The sequence below is a fragment of the Podarcis cretensis genome (assembly GCF_951804945.1).
Source record: "Podarcis cretensis genome assembly, chromosome: 14".
NCBI lineage: Eukaryota > Metazoa > Chordata > Lepidosauria > Squamata > Lacertidae > Podarcis > Podarcis cretensis.
Window position 1 is genome coordinate 32,406,173 of NC_137183.1, and position 15,856 is coordinate 32,422,028.

At 46.0% G+C, this 15,856-nt stretch overlaps 1 protein-coding gene across 1 annotated transcript in view; it reads right to left on the bottom strand.

Moving 5' to 3' along the window:
* Positions 1-15,856, bottom strand: part of SYNGR3 (synaptogyrin 3) — a 42,028-nt gene that overhangs the window by 13,698 nt on the left and 12,474 nt on the right. Inside the window, exon 2 of the mRNA XM_079952718.1 lies at positions 1,834-2,071. Within this exon, the coding sequence (XP_079808844.1) occupies positions 1,834-2,071 (238 nt within the window). The remainder of the gene's footprint in view (positions 1-1,833; positions 2,072-15,856) is intronic.

Genomic DNA, 15,856 nt, shown 5'->3' on the forward strand with positions numbered 1-15,856 from the left:
TGCAAAATTTGGAGAAGTATGAATTTCAAAGGATGGCTGGGCTTCTGTTTATTGTTTTAGGAAATGAGAATTAGGTAGGTTTGTCTTTTTATTTATTTATTTCCCAAAACTTACATAGTGCTCAATTGGTTTGTTTTTTTTTTAAAAAAAGACATTGAAGTGGTTTATGAAAGGAACAATGTAATCATAAGTGAAATAAAGTAAAACAACTATTTAAAGCATTCAAAAAACACTAAGCGAAAACCAGCTAAAACACTTGACAGCCTTCTACATACCTGGATGGGCTTGCTGAAACAAAAATGTTTTTAGCAGGCACCGAGAAGAGTATAATGAAGGCCCTTAAAAAGGTAAAGGGACCCCTGACCGTTAGGTCCAGCCATGGCCGACCCTGGGGTTGCGGCGCTCATCTCGCTTTATTGGCCGAGGGAGCCGGCATACAGCTTCCGGGTCATGTGGCCAGCATGACTAAGCCGCTTCTGGCGAACCAGAGCAGCGCACGGAAACCCCGTTTACCTACCGCTTAGGAGCAGTACCTATGTATCTACTTGCACTTTGACGTGTTTTCGAACTGCTAGGTTGGCAGGAGCAGGGACTGAGCAACGGGAGCTCACCCTGTCGCGGGGATTCGAACCACCGACCTTCTGATCGGCAAGCCCTAGGCTCTGTGGTTTAACCCACAGCGCCACCCGCGTAATGAAGGCCCTTGCTTGATGACAATAGGCAGAGAGTTCCAAAGTTCGGGTGTTGCCTCACTAAAAGATGGATTTCTTACGAATGAGGAACGAGTGTTTCACAGCACTTCAAATGCGAACTGAATTGAATTTCTCCCCCATGCCTAGTGAGTAATGTTGACCCTTTCTCCCTGAGCCACCGGGAAGCTGCTTCCAAACAGATTACACAATACTCTGCTGGAGACCTCCATGGTGTGATAAACGTATGGCCATTTCATAATACCTTACTTGTACGTTACAGCATCACCCTCCTGGGTACAGTTAGCTGTCAAAGCGACGTCTCTGTTGGAAACCCCGACACTTAAGCTTGATTTAAGGAATAGCAGAGTCAGTTAAAGAGCACCAGGCTGCATATGCTCCACCTTCACTACAACTGGCTCTGTACTGTGGATTCAGCACCGTGAAGCCACCACAGTTAGGAGGAGTTTTTAAGGACCTGCAGCTTAAAAATCAGGCTGCAGCTGCCCCTGCAAGCGAATCTTGGGGGCGGGGGGGGGGGGGGAGGCGGGTGTGTTGACTTGCCTTGTGCTTCCCTAAGCTGGTGCCCTCCAGATGTTTTGGCCCAAAACTAAAGATGGGGAGAAATTCGATTTGTGTCACATTTAGAGACCCGCCAGCTTAATTCGTAATTTCTGAAACAAGGTGAGAACCAAAACAGAAGCACTTTTTGAAATTTGCACTTCAGTTGCAATACAGTTCTCTAGCCACGGGATGTGCACAAAGAGTCAAATACTAGGGGAAAACACACGTCAAAATGATTATTTTAGAGAAGATAACATACAGAAATGCATTAGAGTAAGGGAAACTGCTTTGTAAAAGAGGCGAGTTTTAGGCAAAATTGCATGCAAGCAAGTATAAAATGTACACTGCTTTCAGCTCCTTGGAGCAAGGAGGGATATATATCAAATAAAGGAATAAGGAATCAAGTAATAAGTAATAAAAAATAAGCAATCAACAAGTGCTGATAGGAGATGGAGTCCAAAATGGCCGTGTTGGGTGGGGACTGCTGCGAGTTGTACTCCAAGACATCTGGAGGAAGGACTCCAAGACATCTGGAGGAGGGGAAGACTGTCCTCAACAAATCCCACTCCACAGGTCCTACCTGAGAAGCCAAGGTCAAAGAGGACAACACGTTTCCTGTCCTTCACGCTGCTGATCTGCTGGAAGTAGAGGTCCACTACCAAGAAGAAACTGCAGGCTAGGAAGGCAATGAGGCCAATGGCAATTCCATAGTTGCAGGCGTCATCGTTGTAGTTGTAGACACAGCGCAGCACTGGACTGCTGCCATCGTTGACGTAACCCTCATTGATGATGGAGCCAAAGACAACGATGGAGAAAACCTGAACAGAGGATTATTATTTTGTTGTGAGGGAGGAAAAGGAGGAACAATATTCAATTGAAAGCTCACCTCTCCCAAGATCAACCATTTCAGGCCCCTACAGTTGGGAGGGGAGACCTGTTGGTGACGCCGCTGGGTGTGATCCATGACAGGGACTTCTTGGTGGTGGTTCCCTGTTCACAGAATGCCCTCCCTGGAGGGCTGCACCTGTCCCCTTTCCTTTGGGCCCTCTGATTTCCGGTACTTTCTGCATTCAGTTTTCCGGCTCTCAGCCTGCATTGGCCGAGCAGCTGCAGTGTCACAGAATGCCCACAAATATTCTAACTTCTGAGTGGTACACTGACAGTTACAAAACAATGCAGCTTCTGTGACAATGAGAACAAAAAGGCTGGTTTATTTGATCCAAAGCCCCCAGGCCTGCAGCTATAGGATATGCTTTTCCAGTGGGATGGAAGAGTGAGGGCTTGAAAGCTGCGTAGAAAAAGGGCCTTAAAGGGTAGGTAGTCAAGAAACTGAGGAAAGTTCCTCAGGAAAAAAGGGCCAATGAGAAAAATGGGAGGTGGGTTTAAGGGGAGGAAACACGCAGGCCCTGAGGACAGGAGTGACTTAAAGTTGTTGCCAGGAAGGAGGAGGAAGATGGGAAACTACAGGGAGCAAAGAGACCGCAGTGTGCATGCAACCGGGGTGCAAAACACTGATGTGCATGATGTTCATGAGAACATCACGAGAACCAGAAGAGCCTGCTGGATCAGACCAAAGAGGGCCCATCTAGTCCAGCATCCTGTTCTCATAGCAGGATTCAGTTAGAAGAGCCCTCTCCCCTCCTGTGGTTTCCAGGAACTGGGATTCAGAAGCACTGCTGCCAGAAAAAGAAAAGAAGCATTGCTGCCTATGACAGTGGTGGCAGAGCATAGCCATTGTGACTAGTAGCCTCCAACAGCCCTCTCCCTCCATGAATTTGTCCAATCCTCTTTTAAACCCATCCACATCGGGGGCCATGACTGGCTCCTGCGGAAGCAAGTTCCACAGTTTAACCACACGCTGTGTGCAGAAGGACTTTCTTTCAAGCTACAGTTAGCAAGGAAAGGGTCCATTTTTTCCTGTATGGCAAAGCAAGTCAGGCCCCTGACACTTCCTGTGCTTTATCATTTCCTGCTATCGTGCTCTCTGCCTGTGCGCAGTCGGAGTCTGTTTTGAGCAACATTATCAGATCCACTGCAGGACGCCGCTGTCCTGACCTGCAAAGTGCTTCCATCTGAACAGAGCCCAGCAGAGGCAACAACAGCCTTGGTCAAACTGGGGCCCTCCAGATGTTTTGGACTACAACTCCCATCTGACATGTTGGCTGGGGCTGATGGGAGTTGTAGTCCCAAACATCTGGAGGGCCCTGGGACGGCTAAGGCTGCAATAAAGCAGGACTGAAGACATACAACTGCAGCGCCGGCGAGAGCAAGGAGGATCTCGCCAAAGCTGTGAGGCTGCCAGAAGGTGTAATCTTCAGCACTTTGTGATGATGGGTTTTTTCTTTCTTTCTTTTAATCTCATTTATAAATAATGCAGGAACATATTCCTCCCACCCCACCCCCCTTCGCTGCTGGAAATACTGACAGCCACTTAAGGGAAACATGCACAGCCTGCCAAAAAGCAGGGCATGTTTGTGTGGCATGAATAATGGAGGAGGTTCAGTGCCACACGGGGTTTCACGGCCAGTGGGTCAGTGGGTGGAGGGCACCCTTTCCACCTGCTACCCCATTGGCTCCAAACATTCTTGCCACTCTCTTGCTTTGCCAGAGGGACCATAAGAAAGAGTTCTCTGTATCTGCAAAATGTCAGCTTATCTATCTATCTATCTATCTATTAATTATTATTATTATTATTATTATTATTATTATTATTATTATTATTACTAAATGCATGATTTTGGTAAAGCAAAGGAACCATAAGGTTGAATGCTATTATTTCAAAACGTCACAAATATAACCCATCTTTCTATAAACACAGAATCAGAGTTGGAAGAGAGCCCAAGTGTCATCTAGCCCAATTGCCTGCAATGCCGTCCAGCCTCTGTTTAAAGGACAGTCCATCACCTTCCAAAGGAATCCGTTCCACTGTCAAATGGCTCTTACTGCCAGAAGGATTAGTCAGAATCTCCCTTCTCGTCATTCCAATCCACTGTTGTTCATTACTCCTTCTACAACATTGCTATTTTAGATAGTATTATTACTCTGTTCCATTAGAGACCATTAAAGAAAACAGAAATTGACAGAGCGAAATCTCCTTCTCACTCTGGTTTGCTGCTGCACAGAGCCTGGCAGCAGTTAAGGCACTGAATGACCATTTCCAAGCCAACAGCAGTAATTAAACCCTTTAGTAAACCCAACAGTAATTGTAATAGAGAGCTGTGAGTTCGCCATCCCTCTCACAGCACAGAGACCAAGCGGAGATCTGGTCTCCCCAGAACTAAAATTCGCTTCCCCTCATCCTCCTATCTCTAGCCTTGAAGGGAGGAACATTCTCAGTGCTTTGAGTGCTGAATCTTACTTCCCATCTACACTATAAAGCGCTCTCATACCCATCTCAACCGTCCCGATTTGAGTGGGATATCCTGGAATTACAGAACCCATCTCTGCTTCTGATTGGATCTAGGGGTGTCCTGTTCTGGCTCCCACACTCTGGGGTGGAACAACTGGCACCCAACAGAGCATGGCCTTTGTTGAGGTGTCCAGTGTGGGAAAGGGGGGGGGGAGTCACTGAGAAGGGGCAGGGAGGCGTTGGTGGGGTTTTAAGTGTGTTGAGGGGCTGAGTCGTGTCCTGACTTTCATCAGCGGGATATTGGAGTGTATGCACTGGGATACCACAGTCAATCAATCCTGAGAGGTGCAGTTTGTTAAGTGTGCTGGGAGTGGTTAGGAGACCCCCCACAGGACTACAATTCCTAGAGGGAAGAGGGATTGAATGCTAAACCACTCTGAGATTTGCAGGTCAGTGAGGGGACTAAGGGGTCTCCTACTAATCCTCAGCACCTTGAACAAGCTACAGTTATCAGGATTGTTTTGGGGAAGCTGAAGCTGTATACTGAGCTAAAGGTATATACAAGGCAACTTCCTACTTTCTTATTTAATATAGCCCTTATTCAGCTAGGAGGACTAGAATCTTACTTTATTTTTACACTGCATGCAGAAGGTCACTTACTCAATCCCTGACATCTCCAGGTAGGGGTTACCCCCTGCCTGGAACCCTGCAAATCCGCTGACCGCCAGTGCAGACAAAACTGAATTAGATGTAGTAATGGCATGGCTCAGTATATGCAAGGATGTTTCCTCTGTTCCACAGAAGAGCCGGAAACTGTGAGTGCACGCAGATCTTTTTCCCCTCCTAGTGCTTCCTCCTCCCCAAGGGAAGCAGAGTGTGCCATGAAGACCAAGAGTTAAGAGGCATTTGAATGGGCGGCAGGATGAGCGGAAGTGTGTTTTCATCCTCTTACCAGCCTTTCAAATTTCAATAGCACTTTTCAACACGCTTGAGTGCTTACAACTCTTTATCTCCAGGAGAGGGAAGACTCGCAGGTGATCTTGTTTTAAAACCTTTGGTGCAATACCTAGAAAACTGACGTTATTTGTTTGCTTGCTTTGCTTAGCCCTGCAAAAGGGCTGGTGCATCCAGATTTGATGCTGCATCCTTTTAAAAAAATGTTTACATGTAAAAACTGGATTTTATAACCATCAAGCTTTTTAAAAATAAAATAAATAATAATAATAATAATAATAATAATAATGTGTATTTATATTGCAATTCTGATAACCATCAGATAGAGTTTCTAGAACAATTGGTGGACAGAAGGTAGATCAAAATCAGGTGGCAGAAACGCCTGAGTAGTCTATAATCGATCTCCCAATAGTACAGTGTATCATATAGTTTTTGCACAGCTCTGCCCAATCTCTGAGCCGTGTGAGATTTCAGGGAGCACCAGGGAATGAGGTTTGTGGAGTCTGTTGTGTCTTCATGTTATCTGGTGTTTCCACTTATATACAACCTGAGCATATAATGGAGGGGCTCACAGCATTAACACACCAGAAGGTCTTGCTTCTCCCACAGCCGCAGCCCTGGATTGCAACAGAAATCAGGCATGGCTCTCACTCTCTGGCTTCTGCCTGCTTTTAGCCCAGCTCTCCCTCACACAGACTCAACTCTGGCTTTGGTCCCTTCTTACCACCAGCCAGGGGATGCGGGTGGCGCTGTGGGTTAAACCACAGAGCCTAGGATTTGCCGATCAGAAGGTCAGCGGTTCGAATCCCTGCAACGGGGTGAGCTCCCGTTGCTTGGTCCCTGCTCCTGCCAACTTAGCAGTTCAAAAGCACGTCAAAGTGCAAGTAGATAAATAGGTACCGCTCCGGCGGGAAGGTAAACTGCGTTTCCGTGCGCTGCTCTGGTTCGCCAGAGTCATGCTGGCTACATGACCCGGAAGCTGTACACCGGCTCCCTTGGCCAATAAAGCGAGATGAGCGCCGCAACCCCAGAGTCAGCCATGACTCGACCTAATGGTCAGGGGTCCCTTTACCTTTACCACCAGCCAGGTGAGGGAGGGGACCCACCCATTTGCCCTCTAGAACCAAGTCACTTCCTTGGTTATACTAACACAACCATGCTTAGGCAGTTAACCCAGGAACAAGCTTGGCTGGCTAGTTCAACAACAGAATCCTCCATTATATTTGAATCCTTACTGGAGCCAGAACCCGAAGAATTGCAATGGATTCAGACATCATGCAGGCTAACCACACCCTCCGCAACTCACAACATTATATCACTGTTTTATTTGATATTTTTTTACCCATCCCTTCACCTTAAGGTCCCGGGGGCAACTTAGAGCTATTTGAAATTCAATATTTAAAACACTTTGAAACAAACAACAATCACAAGAATAAGGAGGTTGCACACACACATATAAGTTCTAGGAATTCAGCAGTCATTGCCTACCCTCCTTTCAAGTTTATTTTCACTGCCGTTGTGAGTACTAGAAGTTTGCTTTTAAAATAAATAAAAGTGCAGATTCTCAGGAAGCTGGCTTCTGCATCCAGCGGCACATCATGTGCCTCTACAGAATTGCAGCACTGCTTATGAGTGAGAATCAGAAGGCTAACGAGGATTCCAGTCCATATGACACATTCATGACTTTAATATGGAGCCGTTACTCTTGCAAAAGGAATTGGGGCTGTGATGAAAACTAGCGGGGCTGTTATTTCAACAGAATGGAAAAAGGAAGAGGTAGCTTGCAAAGGGAGGAATAGCGATGGCAGGGAAAGCCTCTCAACACTACCACCACTCTGATGCCAACATCCTTTCTGTTATAATGGCATCATGATAAATAAATGAATGAATGAATGAATGAATGAATGCTGTAACAGTTAGAAAAAAGTACAATAAAACAAACAACAACAACAATTTATTAGTTATACGCCACCCATCTGGCTGGGGCTCCCCAGCCACTCTGGGTGGCTCCCAACAGAATATTAAAAACACAATAAAACATCAAACATTAAAAACTTCCCTAAACAGGGCTGCCTTCAGATTTTTTCAAAAAGTCAGACACAGTGGTACCTTGGTATTCGAACGGCTTGGCTCTCAAACAAATCAGCTCCCGAACACCACAAACCCAGAAGTAAGTGTTCCGGTTTGCGAACGTTTTTCTGAAGCTAAACATCCGACGCAGCTTCCAATTGAGTGATTGCAACCAATCAGAAGACACACCTTGGTTTTTGAACCATTTCGGGAGTCGAACGAACTCCCAGAACGGCTTAAGTTCGAGAACCAAGGTACCACTGTAGTTGTTTATTTCCTTGACATCTGATGGGAGGGCATTCCATGAACTAAAACTATCACCAGGATGAAGTCCAGAAAGGTAGTAAAGCATAGAAAAAGGCAAAGTATTATCAGCACAAGCATCAATTCATCAACAGAGACTTTTAAGAGCAATTGAACATTAAGGGGCCTGCCAGTTGGCTCTTGGGGATGAGCCATAGCTCAGAGGCAGTGTGTGTGCTTTGGACGCAGAAGGTGCCAGGTTCAATCCCCAGCCTCTCCAAGTAGGGCTGGGAGAGACTGCTGTCGGAAATCCTGTAGAGCCACTGCCAGTCAGTGTAGACCAGGGGTCCCCAAACTTTTTAAACAGGGGGCCGGTTCACTGTCCCTCAGACACTGTTGGAGGCCAGAGTATAATCTGAAGGGGGGGGAAATGAACAAATTCTTATTCACACTGCTCATGTTTTAGTGCAAAAAAACCAGGAAAAGCAATACAATACTGTATTTAAAATGAAGAACGATTTTAATCAACATAAACTTATAAGTATTTCAATTCTAAAAGCTGCTATTAGCTATAGAGAGCTTTTAGAGAGCAATTCTACATGCCAGTTATAATAGAGTCTGTGTACTGGTCCAGTAAACGCTTCCGCTGCGCAACCAGCAACAGTTCTCTTTGCAGAGCATTAATTAAGTCCAGTGCAGAGATTCTTGTTGCAGTACAAGCTTCAGAGTCTCAGCAGCAAAGAAATAACGACACAGGGAAGCCTGTCTTTCCAAAGACAGGTTTATTGCAGAAAGATAACAGAAACACCTCCGGAGCTTTCAGACATTTTTGCTTCACGCCCCACAGGCAGAGAAAACAAACACTCTTTATATAATGAGCAACTTAACAACTTAACGAGCTTGACTACTTTAAGTCACATGACATTGCTAACTTGCCAGCGTCTTAGGTTTCACACCCTAACACCCCCTCTCGCTGGCAATACAAAAACAAAATTACTTCAGACCCATTTCTTCACAAAAGTTTTCATGCCGCTGGAACCCAAGCGGTTTTGTAAAACCATCAGCTTGATTTTCATGACTGGGACAGTAATTTAATTTAACAATTCCTGCTTTTACCGTTTGACAAACATTTTGAAAGCGGATATCCAAATGTTTTGTACGACCTTTAAACTGCCCATTTTGTGCTAACTTAAGACACAGTTGACCCCATACAGTGATTGGAGTGATGGCCTTTTCATACATCTCTTGTGCCAAGCATTTGTAAAATTCTAGATCTCTACATAACTCAGATAAGGCACAGAACTCAGCTTCTGTTGACGACAAAGCAATCAGGTTCTGTTTCTTGGATCTCCACCCAATCAGAGAGTTACCAAATTTTATTACACAGCCAGACACTGATTTTCTATCCTTTAAATTTGCCCAATCACTATCTGCCCAGCAAGTAATCTGCGCTTGTCCTTCAGAAGATAATTCAAGGCAAAAATCTTTGGTGTATTGTAGATATCTTAACACTCTTTGAATTCCTTTCCATGCATTTACACTAGGTTTTGAAGCTTCTCTGCTGAGTAAGTTAACAGCGTAAGCAATGTCTGGTCTACTCCATTGCGAAAGATGAAGTAAGCTTCCCAGTGCTGACTGAAAGATTTCAGCATGCTTGAATTCAGCACTATCCTTGAACTCATTGTCTTTTACAAAACCCATTTCCATTGGTGTTCTAACACCTGCACACTCCGTCATGCCAAACTTTTTCAACATTTGCAATATCTTGCCTATCTATCTGAACACCAAGATAGACCTTTACATCACCAAGATTCTTAACTTTGAAGTGTTTATTTAACTCTTTGGCTAGTTTTTTTACTTGTTCTTGTGTCTTTGAAGTATAAATCAGGTCATCTACATAAACAAGCAAAGATTCTTGAGCATCTCCTGAACCTCTGAAATATAAGCAATTGTCAGCCTTGCTCCTGCTAAAACCAAGGCCTACCAAAACGTCATTCAAACACTCATTCCAATTATGAGCAGATTGCTTGAGTCCATAAATAGATTTATGTAGTTTCCATACCTGATTTGATTTACCAACTTTCAATCCTGGCGGTAGTTCCATATAGAGCTCTTCAGCCAAGTCTGAATGAAGATAAGCTGTAGAGACATCAAATTGATTCACTTTGAACCCTTTCTGAGCAGCAACTGCTAATAGTGCCCGAAGGGTTTCACTCCTTGAAGTGGGTGCATAGACTTCGGAATAATGTAACCCCTTTCTTTGTGTAAAACCTCGAGCTACAAGCCTTGCTTTGTACTCTGGTTTCCCCATCGCTGTTGTCTTTATCCTGTACACCCACCTACAACTTACTGCCTTGGTACCTTCTGGCAGTTTGGTGATGGAAAACACACCCAGTTCTTTCATAGAATTCAACTCCTTTTGCATGGCCTCACGCCACCTACTGGCCTCCTCCTGGGGTAATTGCTCAACCTCCTCAAAACTTTCAGGTTCGCAATTTGCCAAACCAGCCCAAACACTAATAGCTTGGTACCTTTCAGGAGGTATACCTTTGTTGGCACGCTTGGAATGCCTTAACAGTTCCTGTGATGTTCCTTCAGTTTCCCCCTCTGACCCAGAATCACTAGTTGTCACCTGTTTGTCACTAGTAGTTGAAGAACTTTCTGATTCTGACTTTACACATCTCTCTTGCTGTACGGGTGAACTTTTAGAGCTAGAAGATTCTGACTTTACAGACTTGGGTGAACTAGACAATTTCTCACCCTCGTCCTCAGACTCAACTTCCTCAGCCTGTTCTGGAACTAATACCTGCCCTGGGGCCTGAGTTTCATTGTTACTGTTCACCACATCAAATAGTATGTCAGGATTTCCATGAATGTTATTCCAACCATCCTGTTCACAAAATTCCGCACTTCTGCTGATTGTGATTTTTGTTTGATTGCCTTCTACATTCACAAATCTCCAACCTTTTGTGTTTGCTTGATAACCACAGAAAAACATTTCTTTAGATCTAGGATCGCCTTTCCTACGTTGTGCCCTAGGCACCAGCACATAAGCATGACATCCAAAAACTCTTAGATGATCAATTTTTGGTTTTTTCCCAAATAGCATGAAGTAAGGAGTGTTGCCTACTGTGCTATTGTACACTCTGTTAAAAGTATAATTCGCATACAGTGCAGCTTCAGCCCAAAACCGCTGTGGAAGTCCAGAATCAAACAGCAAAGCAGCAATGGCTTCCTGTAATGTTCGAAATTTTCTTTCGGCAACTGCATTCTCCTGTGGTGAATAGGGATTGGTAAGTCTATGAACTATACCTTTCCTTTTTAACCACGTCTCCAGCGTGTGATTCACATATTCCCCACCATGATCTGATTGTATTTTACGCACCCTGGTGTCAAATTTACATTCGACTTCTTCAATCCAATCCATCAGGATGGAAGCTGCTTGTGATTTTTCTTTCAGAAAGAAAACCCAACTAGCCCTTGAAAAATCATCCACCAAAATTTGCACAAATCTTGCACCTCCAAGTGATTTGACTGGCATAGGGCCACACACGTCTGTGTGCACAAGTTCAAAGGGTTTCTTGCTTACTCTATCAGATCTAGGATAGTTACATGTCTTAACCTTAGCATGTTTACAAGCACAACAATCCAGAAAATTTGGACAGGGTTTAATGTTACACTCCTCAGCTAAATCTGGCATCTTGCTTACATACTTAAAGCATATATGAGCTAACCTTCTGTGTAGTAGATGTGCACAACCTGTATGAGGAGCCTTATTTACATACTTAGCTTGCGCTTCACCTGTTGAACATCTACCTGCTGCTAACTGCTCTTCATCCAAAACAAAAAGCCCATCCTCACAGGGAATTTTAACTAGCTCCTTCCCCTGTTTCGAAATGGTGCACACATCATTTTCAAACTCAACCTTAAAACCACTTTTTACCAGGCATGACACACTCAAAAGTCCATTCTTCATTCCTGGAAGAACGAAAACAGGAAGGTTAGTTTGCAAACAATTTGTTGGGGTTCAGAACTTACTGGGTTAATGTTTGTTCTGAGTGTGCCTCCCATTCTGACGTGGGAAAGGAGGGAGGAGCTTGTTGTTCTCTCTGTGTCTCTGAGAGAGACGGACGGAAGCCATGAATGCTAGCAGTCCAGGAGATTTTGAGAAATGCTGAGCTGTACATATTTGCTGCAATAAAGAACTGATGAAATTTGGACACACACAGGTGCTTCGTGTGTTTGTCTGGATCTGAAGCAGACTGCGACAGTTTTGATCCGCTGTGTTTTTACTCTGCTAGACGAAACCGGAGAAGAAAAAGGTCTGCGCAGCTTGGCTGGGAGCGTGCCGGACCACTGGGGCTAATTGGGGCCATAAAGCAATTAGATGGCCAGTGCAATTAAGATCTTATCAAGATCGTTTCACAGGTTATGGGAGGACCTAATTACCGCTAATAAAACTGTCGCTAAGAGTCTGCCGGTGAGCTTTGAAGTCTTGAAGTCAGCTTCACAATAGCTGGAAGACGCTACTGAGGCAAGAGTCGCTGAGGCAGAGAGCTGAGAAAGCAGCTGAGGAATCGGGTGCCGGAGGGCTGACTGGTGAAACGTGAGTACAGCAGCTGGGCCCCGGGGAAGAGGAGAGAATGGCAGACAGCCAGGTCTTTGAGGACGTTCCGCTTGAAAAGCTCACTTTAAGAAGTTGGGCAACCTGGTCCAGAAGAGTAAGGGGTTGGTTTCTGGTTACTGGGCTTTGGAGTGTAAGCCAGAGAGAACCACGTCCCCTGAATCCAGGTCCTGAAGGGACAGACGTTACAGGCTTTGAGGCTGCGTTGCCTGAAGAAAGCCAGCAGAGAATGCAAAGAGAGCTTGCTATGCTAAAAGCATGCGTACATGCATCACTTTTGCCCAGTTTGGAGGGCGTAAAGTCAGCAAGGGCTGCCTGGGAGGTGCTGAGAAGTTTGTGTGAAACTTCAGCAGGATGCCAGGGCCCTGGAGGAGTCATGCAGAGCCTAGAAATGGCTGAAGCCCCAGTCCCTGAGGTGCAAGTCGGGGGGGCTGAGAATTCCAAAGGCAAGTTTCAAAAGTTTTCCACTGTGAGTGCTGAAGTGGAATGCAGTTTCAGCGAGGGCAGGGCTGGCACAGAGTGCTCTTCCGGAAGAAGGGGGGCCAGGCCAGCTGAAAGGAGCCCTAGGCAGTATTTTTCCACTGGGGATCGTCGTCATGCAAAGTCTGGAAGGCGGCGGAGAGCTAGACGCTGCAAGGTCGGCCACCTGGACAAAGTGAAGATAAGGCCTAAAGAGTCGCGTGGGAACGCAGAGGCCAGGCCGGTCTCCAAGGCAACGGAGGAGGCTACTTCTACGGAAGCTGCCAAGGTCCTGAGCAAGGGGGAGTTGGTTGCCAAGACAACCAGACAGAACTGCTGCAAAAGCCCAAAGACAGGGGGCAGCGGGACGTTTGTTGCCAGTATGGCTTTGTTTGAGGACAGCTCTGAGAGACACACTGTTTTTCGTTTTGTAATCGACTCAGCAGCTAACTGCCACCTGATCCCAGAGACCCCTGCAGTCGAGATGTGGAATTGCAAGGCAATTCCGGCTGGGAAAACTGTTCAGTTTGCAAATGGGACAAAGAAAAATGTGACTAACTTTGCAAATGTATTGTTTTCTGTTTTGCAGGAGCAGATGGAAGTTTGCATTGTGCCGGGAGTGCAACACTGTATTTTATCTGTGCCTTATTTGTTGAAAAAGGGGTTTAAGGTTTGCTTTGAACACGATGTTTGTACAATCTCCAAAGGAGGGAAGCAACTGGTCAGAGTTGCAAAGGGGCAGAATGATCTCTTCATTCTTAAAACGTCCCTGGAGGGTGAGGGGAAGGTTGAGAAAGCACAAGCCCTGCGTGCTACAGTTCCCACTCATGTTTCATGTTGTTGTGTGTGGCATAGGAAGACAGCTCATGCCTGTCTTGAAGAACTACAGGTGCTACCTGAGGTTTCCAAAGGCTGTAGAATTGCAGAATGTGCAAGTGTCCTAGATTGTCAGGCTTGCAGACAGGCAAAGGTAAGAGGGTGCAGTTACCCCAGGGTGGAGAGGGTAACCACAAAACCTTTTGATCTTGTGCACATAGATCTGTTGGGTCCCTTGAAGGAACCAAGTTTGGGAGGGGCCAGGTTTCTGCTGACGATGCAGGATGATTTTTCGCAGAATACCTGGACACATGGTCTCAAATCCAAGGAAGATGCAGCACAGCTGATTAGGTGTTGGATTGAGGAGGTGGAACTAATGTTCTCCACCAGAGTCAGGGAAATTGCTAGTGACAGAGGTTCACAGTTTACTGGGTCTGCTTTGCAGAAGTTCTTTCACAAGAAAGGGATAAGTCACACAGTGACTTCTCCTCAACAGAGGGGGGTGGCAGAGCTCAGAAGTGAGGCTCTGGTTAAGGCTGCACAGGTGATGCTGTCAGATTCTGGGTTATCTCCAAAGTTTTGGATGGAGGCGGTTAAATATGTGAGCTTCACCTGGAATCGGTCCTACAATTCAGTGGTAGGAGACACACCGTTTTTCATGCTTCACGGGAGGAAACCGCAGGTTCACTTCCTCCGTGAGTTCGGATCAACGGCCTTGCTGCCGGTGCCTGAAGCTTTGCGAGGGCCAGGTGAACCCAAGTTCCAGAAAATGATCTTCTGTGGGTATGAGCCAACGGCTCGTGCATGGAGGTTTGCGTACCCGTCAGGTGATCAGAGTAAGCTGCTGATCAGTAAACACGCTGAGTTCTGTAAGCAGGAGGAAAGGTCAAAGACCCCTGCCAGACGCGATATTCTTTCAGAATGTCTTTCTGATTCAGAGCAGGAAGGTTCTGATGAGGAGGAAGGAGAGCCAGGGGCTGAGTCTGCTGATGACGATCAGCTCACTGACCAAAGTCAGGAGCAGGATGGGGCATCTCCGCAAGTTGTAAAAAGGGAGCCCAAGAGTGAGCCTAGTTCTCCTGTGAGGGTAATTCCAAGGGTTCGAAGACGTGTTAAGTCAGAGGGGGAATCCCAGGATGCAAAGGACACACCTGCTGACCACAGTGAGTCAGAGGCAGTGCCTGAGTTTGTGCCCAGGAGGTCCAGTCGCACAACGAAGGGAATTCCACCTGAGAGGTATCAGGCCACAGGTGCGTGGGTAAGTTTCGCACAGTGCGAATCTGAGAGTTGTGAGGATGTTCCACAGATGCCTGACAGGAACGCCAGGAGAGGGCGCAAGGCATTGGGGAAGGGATTGATCTCACAGAGGTCTGCAAAGGTACATCCACAGGTCTTGTCAGAATGCTCTGCAAGAGGGGGTGTTGGGGTTCAGAACTTACTGGGTTAATGTTTGTTCTGAGTGTGCCTCCCATTCTGACGTGGGAAAGGAGGGAGGAGCTTGTTGTTCTCTCTGTGTCTCTGAGAGAGACGGACGGAAGCCATGAATGCTAGCAGTCCAGGAGATTTTGAGAAATGCTGAGCTGTACATATTTGCTGCAATAAAGAACTGATGAAATTTGGACACACACAGGTGCTTCGTGTGTTTGTCTGGATCTGAAGCAGACTGCGACAGTTTTGATCCGCTGTGTTTTTACTCTGCTAGACGAAACCGGAGAAGAAAAAGGTCTGCGCAGCTTGGCTGGGAGCGTGCCGGACCACTGGGGCTAATTGGGGCCATAAAGCAATTAGATGGCCAGTGCAATTAAGATCTTATCAAGATCGTTTCACACAATTAACATAAATTGTGCCTTTAAGGTTCATTTCTCGTTTACTATTGTCTGCTATAGTCACAGTTTTTGCAACTGGCAATGTCTTGCAGTTCATCAAGCTGCCACTAGATGTCGCTGGAACTAAACTGTGACTTGCTCCACTGTCAATTATCCACTTCAAGGTTTGTTGGCTCCTTTTAGGACTCTGTTGTGCTGCCATTGCAGATAGTCCCTTATCAGCACCTGCTCCCCCTCTGGATCGTTGATTCTTGTAGTTCTC